The sequence below is a fragment of the Oncorhynchus nerka genome, linkage group LG3 (genome assembly GCF_034236695.1).
Source record: "Oncorhynchus nerka isolate Pitt River linkage group LG3, Oner_Uvic_2.0, whole genome shotgun sequence".
Taxonomy (NCBI): domain Eukaryota; kingdom Metazoa; phylum Chordata; class Actinopteri; order Salmoniformes; family Salmonidae; genus Oncorhynchus; species Oncorhynchus nerka.
The window spans coordinates 7,390,336-7,398,755 of record NC_088398.1 but is presented as its reverse complement, the minus strand read 5'-3'; the positions used below and the strand labels follow the sequence as shown (position 1 = coordinate 7,398,755).

At 48.3% G+C, this 8,420-nt stretch overlaps 1 protein-coding gene across 1 annotated transcript; it reads left to right on the top strand.

The window, feature by feature from the left end:
- Positions 1-844: 844 nt before the first annotated feature.
- LOC135563906 (zinc finger protein 574-like) lies at positions 845-7,492 on the top strand. Its single transcript, XM_065007753.1, has 8 exons — positions 845-1,087; positions 2,331-2,937; positions 3,106-3,272; positions 3,419-3,514; positions 3,606-4,399; positions 4,611-4,746; positions 4,926-6,464; positions 6,594-7,492. The coding sequence occupies exons 2-8, from the start codon at positions 2,637-2,639 to the stop codon at positions 6,765-6,767; spliced, it is 3,207 nt and encodes a 1,068-aa protein (XP_064863825.1). The 5' UTR covers positions 845-1,087; positions 2,331-2,636; the 3' UTR covers positions 6,768-7,492.
- Positions 7,493-8,420: the final 928 nt, after the last annotated feature.

Below are 8,420 nucleotides of genomic sequence, written 5' to 3'. Positions count from 1 at the left end.
GTTCTTCTTGTGATTGTCTTGCCAATTGTAATGCTCCCCAATTAATGGCGAATGAAGAAATTATGACTGGTCTAAAATCTAACATGTCATTTGCATCAAGTCAAATCTATATATTTAACTTGGCATTTGAGGAGTTGAAAAAGTAGAGCAGTGCTTCCCAACCTTTTTCGGTTACTGTACCATCAACTGAATAGTACCCCTGGTTGGGAACCACTGATGTCGAGATACCCAAGGGCTCAACAACAGCATAAATACATCTCAAGCAACATTTTGGAAAAGTCAGCAATGCAGTTTGAAGATCTGACCCCTCAGACATACACACACAAAGGTAGATAGCAGACCAAGTTGATTATCTTGGCATGAAAAGAGATTTGAAAATAAAAAAATATAGCAGGTCCACATTATCACCAGAAGAATTGAGAGTGGATTCTTCTCACTGCCTGGCAGGCAAGCACCTTTAGCCACTCTTCTTAATTCAGACAGCTAAGGAGTTGGAGTAGAGGTGTGTCAGCCTGTGGCAATTCAAGAACAATTTATAGAAGTCATTTTATTGTTGTTTCAGATTACAGGGTTAGCAAATACATTATCATTATGGTGATATTAATATAGCATAACAATGATCCATTATTCAAAGTTTCCATTATTTTAAGTTTAAACAAAGAGGATCAGATGAGTGCAGTTTAATTTCGTTTTTAAACAGGTCTAATAAAGTAGATACAAAAACAAATTGCAAACCACACGGACATGGCGACAGTAAACTCCCACTACCGCAAATATACAGTACGTTTTGTGAAAATGCCCTAAAGACCGCTTGATGACTGACAGGGAATGTATCCAATCATTGCCTTCCAAAGCCACAAGGCCAGAGCGAAAGGCAGCGGAGTGTGCCGACAACAGGGGAACGATCCGCAGACAAACGATGTTTTTCGTGCACCGAAATGTTTCTCTGCCAGAAGGTTCACAATTTTAATGCGTTCTGTTCAATCAGTGCATTATTCACTTAAAGACGGAACGGAGAGTGCATTGTTGCTTTTGCGGAGCTTTGTGACTACCTCACGAGGGATTGTCCAACGACAGTAGATGAGAGGTAAGATTCTTTTAACGGGAGGGGAAGGAAGGGCCTGTCGTGTCTACCGGAGACCTGCGGGGAAAAGTGGATAGCGCCGCCTGACGACCGCCTTGAGCCGGGGAGCCACAGTCAGGAGACAGCGGTGCCTCCGAAGAGGTCTCGGATATCCGAGAGAGCGCCGCCAACAGCTCGCCACATGAATGATAACACACAGGAAGCAATGTCGCAAGCTATCATGCTACACATGATCAGTTATGCAGCACTGTGGCTTCTATAAACTAAATGTCATGAATTATATGCCATATTTGAGTAGAAAAAAATTCTCCCGTCTACCACCATTTGGCGCCTACATGCAGTTAGCTTCTGCTGCTTATTGCAGCTTCTAATTAGCGTGTAGCTATCAGCTCTATTTTCTATGACGATTTTATGTAACCATGCAATAGCTTCAGGGCAATTCCATGATAACGGAATTATGCTGAGACTCAGATTTTTCACTTTAAAATGTATGCTAAACAAAAAACATTTACTGGAACAATAGTGTAGATGCGAATTTTGTTAACAGAATTGCGGTAAATCTCTTTTGGTTATTGAACTACAGATAGTGAAGTAACATAATTACTGTAATGGAATTACATCGTGGTTCCCTGATCTGTACTACACAGAAGTGCATAATTTATGGTTATGAATGTAATTTTCTTTATTGTGATTCATATGCAATATCCTTTGCATATATGGGTATCATTCTACACACTGGCTATTATTCGAATGAGCTCCAACCCCAAACAAGACCACATTTGGTTGGTTCGATCCGGACCAAATCTGAACCAATAATAGATGTCTATGTTTCACAAGTTTGGACATTACAGTAGAACACAAAAGAGTACAGTACATTACTGTAAATATAGATTCTTAGCTTTCATTTGACACCCATTTTGAAATATTTTTTGTTATTCATTTTAATTGTATTTATTTAGCCCTTAGTTGACAGAGAACACATTCTCATTTACAGCAACGACCCGGGGAATGGTTACAGGGGCGATGAGTGAGCCAATTGGAAGCTGGGGATGATTAGGTGGCCATGATTGTATGAGGGCCAGATTGAGATATGCTCCTATCAATTTCACATGTTGGTGCTCATGGCTCCTTTTACATGGAAATGACCTACATCATTGTAAACTAAAATAATGTCTATGGGCCAGTTGGGGATTGGGACAGGTGTTACCAAATAGCTGACAGACTACTGTATTTTGCTTTTTTTCAGGCTCCCTCCCTGTTGTCCTGACATCACAGAACATCATAGTGAGAGACCTGAGGAAAGAGGCTAGCTACTTTACAAATCATTGTTACTGGTTCAATCCCTAAAACTCACAACACACTGTTTGCTCACAAACAGACTTCAAAGTCTTAAATTCAACCATCGAGGCACACTTGTATCAGGATCGTAGTAACACAGAGATTTAACTCAGACCAGGACAGGATACTTTTTCTCATTCATTGAATTGTGCTGACACACACACACACACACACACACACGACACGGTCCTACAAAAAACGCCTTGCAGTAGTCATGGATGACCAGCAGGAGGACCCAGAGGGAATGTACGACGTGCAGCACCAGTACATGTGCAGCGAGTGCCACCAGCTCTTCAACACCCTAGAAGAAGTGCTGATGCACCAGCAGATCCACACAGGGCAGGAGGGAGAAGAGGGGGAGGCTGGGGAGGCCATGGCCATCCAGGGCATCTCAGAGTACGGGGACAGCCAGTATCAGTGCCTGGAGTGTGGTGCCCTCCTCAGGAACCCAGATGAACTGCTACTGCACCAGGAGCTGCACATGAGAGAGGCAGGGTTGGAGACAGAGGACCATGGTGAGAGGGAGGGGATGGTGGAGGACAGGAAAGGGTGGATATGTGTCTGGAAGAGGAGGGGGGGTGAAAGGTGGTGGTTTGTTTCAAGGATAAAAGGCAGAGGTTGTTTGAATGTAGAGAGGCTAGATAGTGAGACTCGCCTGCTGAACGTTGTGTTGTGTTCCCCAGAACTGTGTGAGGTGTTGGAGACAGACGAGGCAGGGACAGAGGGCCAGGTGTCGGGGCCTGTCCAGTACCAGTGTCTAGACTGCCTGGCCCTGTTTGACTCTCCAGAGGTGTGGCTGGCTCACAGACAGACCCACAGCAAGAGCAGCACACACAGTGCCACAGAGACTGTGAGTATTAAATACCAACACATTTCATCAGAAAACCCTTAATCAAAGTGCTTACAGGCTGGCGTTCTTTAGCGCAAAAGCAGACAGGCAGAATTAGATGTTTCCTTTCTTGGCTCAAACTTCCTCCCCCCTCCTCTCTCTCCCAGGAGTATGTGTTGCAGCCCGATGGTACTGTGACACCCTTGGTCAGTGTCCAGAACTTTGTCTTGAGTGAACAACAAGCTGGGGAGATCTTAGCACAGGTACTGTATACACTTCATGTCAAAAAGCTTTTTAAAACCAGTAACCAGTTATTCTCACTCAAACATGATCATGTCTGTGCCCCCCTCTCAGGTCCTGGCCCAACAACAACAACAGCAGCATCAGTCTACCCCCCAGCCCTCAACACCCTCCCGGGCCACCTTCCTACCCCCCGTCTCCCCCCTTCCCGGCTCGGCCACCATGCGTCTCCAGATCTGCAGTGCCCAAGCCCTGGCCGATGGATCCAGTACCCCCGGCCTACGGCGCGCCAAGCTGCTGCCCCCTCTGCTCACTCCTCTAGGGGTGGGCTCGGTAGGAAAGCTGGGGGTCCCGGAGAACGGCCTCCAGAGACTGGAGGTGGTGCTGTCTGATGTCCGGGAGGAGAAAGAGCAGCAGGGGGAGGTGGTGATCTTCCACCCCTATGAGTGCTCCGAGTGTGCCCTCCTCTTCCAGACCCCAGAGGACTTCCTGCAACACCAGGGGGAGCACTTCCTGGCCCAGGAGAAGGAGAGCAGTGAGGACGGGGTGATGATGGGATACGAGGAGGACAGAGGGAGGGAGGAGGAGAGAGAGGAGGAGAATGGGGGGAGGGTGGCAGAGGAGAGGGGGAAGGGAACGGGAAGACGCGCCCTGGCTAAAAGATCTAGAAACACACCCTTATGCTTGCACTGCAGCCAATGCCAGCGTACCTTCACGTCAGCCAATCGGCTGGCGGCACACAGGCGTGTGCACGAGCATGGCACATACGAGTGCCGGGAGTGCGACAAGGTGTTTAAGAAGGCGATGTCACTGCAGACACACATGCGCTCTCACTCCGGGGAGGCTCGGTATCTGTGTGTGGACTGTGGTCACGGCTTCAACACAGAGATGACCCTCATCATACACAGGTAGGTGCCTGACCAGACATCATGTTCTCATCATGAACCATCTCAATCATCAATCCCATCTCAAACCATCTCAATGTTTTCCTGTCTATTGCTTTTTGAATGCTATTCTATTGAAGCCTCTGAGACAAATCTTCTCTTCTCTTTTTATATCCGCCCATCCCTGCCTCTGCCTCACGTCATCCCTCACGTCATCCCTCGCTCCGTCCTGTAGGAAGTCTCACACAGCAGAGCCGCTCCACAGGTGTGAACACTGTGCCAAGACCTTCACCAATATGACCAAGTTCCTGTACCACCGTAGAACACACACCACCAAAACAGCCACCACTACACCTACCCCTGTCGTCCTGGTAACCACGTTTTCTTTTTAAAAATGGTAATATTGTTCTTATAGTTCCAAATTCTAACTTGAGAAAAGTTTTGTGCAAATCATCAATGAGAAATGTGTGCAAATGTTTTGTTTCTCTAGTTAAATTCAGTCCCATACCGGTCAATGTATGAGCATGTGTTTTGACGATGTCCTGTGCAGGTCCCAGCGGCCCCCAGGAGGATGTCCCTGTCAGCCCTGTCCATCCTTCAGAGAGCCCGGGCCCTGAGGGAGAGGGGTGAGGGCAGCCCCATGGAGGGGGACGAGGAGAACCTGATGGCCCCCCTTACTGAGGCTGAGATGGAGATAGGCGAGTCGGGGGAGGACACTGCCTCCAGCTCTCTGAGCAGGGCAGAGGGAGGAAAGGAGAACAGGGTGGATGTGGATGGGATACCAGGGGGCAGTGGAGAGTCCCAACCGGGAGAACATACTGCTGATCCTGGTTCCTCTACTGACCCTAACCTCGCTGGTCCCTGGGGCGCGTTCCCCTGCCCCTCCTGCCCTCAGGTTTTCCCCTCTCTGCTCCGCCTGGTCAAACACCGCCATACGGCCCACGTCTCCGAGCGACACTTCAAGTGTTCCGTGTGCACCAAGACCTTCAAGAAGCAGATGCACCTACGCAACCACCTGCGCACACACACCGGCGAGCGGCCCTTCCAGTGCTCAGACTGCGGAAAGACCTTCTCGTCCCTGGCCAACCTGTCTCGCCACAACCTCACCCACTCTGGCGTGCGCCCCTACCGCTGCGACATCTGCCACCGGACATTCACCCAGTCATCCAACCTCCGGCAGCACCGCCTACTCCATGCCAACCTCCCTCCCTGTCCCTGCCCGGACTGCCCCGCCACCTTCGTACGGCCGGCCAAGCTAGCCGCCCACCGCTACACTGTTCACCCGGGGGCCCCGGCCCCGTTCTCCTGCCCCCAATGCCAGGCTGGCTTCCTGCACAGGAGGAAGAGAGACCGCCACTGTCAGGAGGTCCACCCCACTGAGGCCCAGGCAGACAGAGAGGGAGGGTTAGAGAGCCAGCCCCAAGTGTGCCCTGACGGGGAGCCCCTCTCAGAGCCCTCCACCTCAGAAGACATAGGGACCACCAGCATCATGAGAGGGGGCCTGGGCTGCACTGTGTGTGGGAAGAAGCTCAACTCTGCAGCCAACTGGCGTCTGCATCAGCTGAGCCACGGCCTGGTTCCTGGTCGGTCCTGTGGTGGTGCAGTGGCCAGGGGTAAATCCCACCAGTGCCTAACCTGCGGTAAGCTGTTTGTCTCCTCCTCTGGCGTGACCTTGCATCAGCGCATCCACACAGGAGAGCGCCCCTTCCCCTGCAACCTGTGTGGCAAGCGCTTCCGGCAGAACACGCACCTGCGAGAGCACCTGCGCACGCATACAGGGGAGCGACCGTTCCGCTGCGAAATATGTGACAAGGGCTTTGTCCAGAGCATGCACCTGGCGGAGCACCGGCGTACACACACAGGGGAGCGCCCCCACGCCTGTCTGGTGTGCGGCAAGGCCTTCAAGTCCTTCTCCAACCTGCGGAACCACAGGAAGACCCACGCACGCCAGCAGAGGCAGGAAGAGGTGGCTGCAGCACAGGTTGCCATGGAGACCAGCGCCGCCGTGGCGCTAGTGGAGGCATCCCAGGTGGAACTGGCCAATGGGCAGCCTCAGCTGATCCACATACAGACGTCAACCCTACAGCAGGTGAGGGGGAGGAGCTGGCGGGGTCTGTGTGCGGCTTCTGAGTGTGTGTTAGTCTGTAAAATTGAGAAAATATGTTGTTCAAATGTTTTTCTCTAACATCCTCCATACAATGCTTCCTTTCCTATCCAGACCCAGGGTACTCCCACCATCATGTGTAATGAGTTTGGGGAGACCATCGCCATCATAGAGACCAGTGAGGGAGGAACCCTACCCCTGGCTGAGGCTATAGAGATCTACCACACAGCCCTGGAGAACAGTCTGGGGATGGACTCCATCACTGTAGACAGTCTACAGCTCATCTAACAGTCTGGGGATGGACTTCGTCTCTGTAGACAGTCTACAGCTCATCTAAAGGCCAGACAGAGACAACTCAGAACCATGACCGGACCATCAGATAACCCTCACAGAACCCTCACACGACGATCTAGATATTCTGAGGGTGAAAGAGACACGACTCAGAACTATCACAGAACTGTCATAGAACCATCAAACAAGCCTCACAGAGTTATCGACAGCTACCGAGAGCCAGTGAGAGGCTCAACTATCGGAGAACCATGACAGAACTACCTGTGTGGGCTGTGGGAGTGTACTGACTCTTGACTGGCAGAGAGCATGTTTTACTGACATCCTATTGGGGTGAATGTATGGGGAGCAGTAGAAGATTAAACTGTGATCTAGTGAACTACAGCAGTGTAGGAACACTGGTCTGGTTCTCATTGTTGAGTATAAAAACGATTGTCTACAATTGCAGCAGGCAGGACAACAGTAGGTGTTCGTAACACATTTGGTCTGGAGGAGTGAATGATCTCATGTTCAGAAAGACTGGGCAGAGCCGGTCAGTGGTGGTGGAGAGGTTGTTGTGACAGATGTGAATCGAGGGCCATTTCCTGTGTTTGTCATGTTCTTGACTGCCCATGGATGTTCATTCAGTGCTTTTCTGTAATATGTGATTTTTACTTTGAAAACAATGACTGTTTCTCTTTTTGCTGTGAACAGATAAATGAATGATTAAATGATATTTGATAATATGCTCTGCCTGTTTTGTGACTGTGTGTTACTGTGTCTTGATACTGGACCCCATTCTCTCCTTTTGAAGAAAGGATTAAGCCCAGGGAAAATTAACATAAGGGCCAAGCACTTTATATTGTTTTATGTGCAGTATTCTCCTTAAGAAATGTATGTCCTTGCATTCTCCCTAATGACTATACTTTTTATGTGTGTGTATATATATATACACATACTACAGTTCAAAAGTTTGGGGTCACTTAGAAACGCCCTTGTTTTTAAAAGAAAAGCAAATGTTTTTGTCCATTAAAATAACCAAATTGATCAGAAATACAGTGTAGACATTGTTAATGACTATTGTAGCTGAAAATGGCAGATAAAAAAAAATGGAATATCTACATAGGTGTACAGAGGCCCATTAGAAAACCATTTTGCAATTATGTTAGTACAGCTGAAAACAGTTCTAATTAAAGAAGCAATAAAACTGTCCTTCTTTAGACAAGTTGAGTATCACGAGCATCAGCATTTGTGGGTTTGATTACAGGCTCAAAATAGCCAAAAACAAAGAACTTTTGTCTGAAACCTGTCAGTCTATTCTTGTTCTGATTAATGGTGATTCCATGTGAGAAATTGCCAAGAAACTGAAGATCTCAAAAAATCAATTTCCAGCTACGATAGTCATTTACAACATTAACAATGTCTACACTATATTTCTGATCAATTTGTTATTTTAATGTACAAAAAAATGTGCTTTTCTTTCAAAAACATTTCTTACTGACCCCAAACTTTTGAATTGTAGTGGTTATATACTGAACAAAAATATAATTGCAACATGCAACAATTTTACTGAGTTGCAGTTCATATAAAGAAATAAATCCATTAGGCCCTAATATATGGATTTCACATGACTGGGCAGGGGTGCAGCCTTGGGTGGGCATGGTAGGACATAGG

Excerpts from the sequence above, each read along its gene's own strand:
- LOC135563906 (XM_065007753.1), top strand. The coding sequence starts at position 2,637 with ATGGATGACCAGCAGGAGGACCCAGAGGGAATGTACGACGTGCAGCAC. Across the intron at positions 2,938-3,105 it reads GTTGGAGACAGAGGACCATG|AACTGTGTGAGGTGTTGGAG; the intron begins GTGAGAGGGAGG and ends TGTGTTCCCCAG. Across the intron at positions 3,515-3,605 it reads CTGGGGAGATCTTAGCACAG|GTCCTGGCCCAACAACAACA; the intron begins GTACTGTATACA and ends CCCCCCTCTCAG.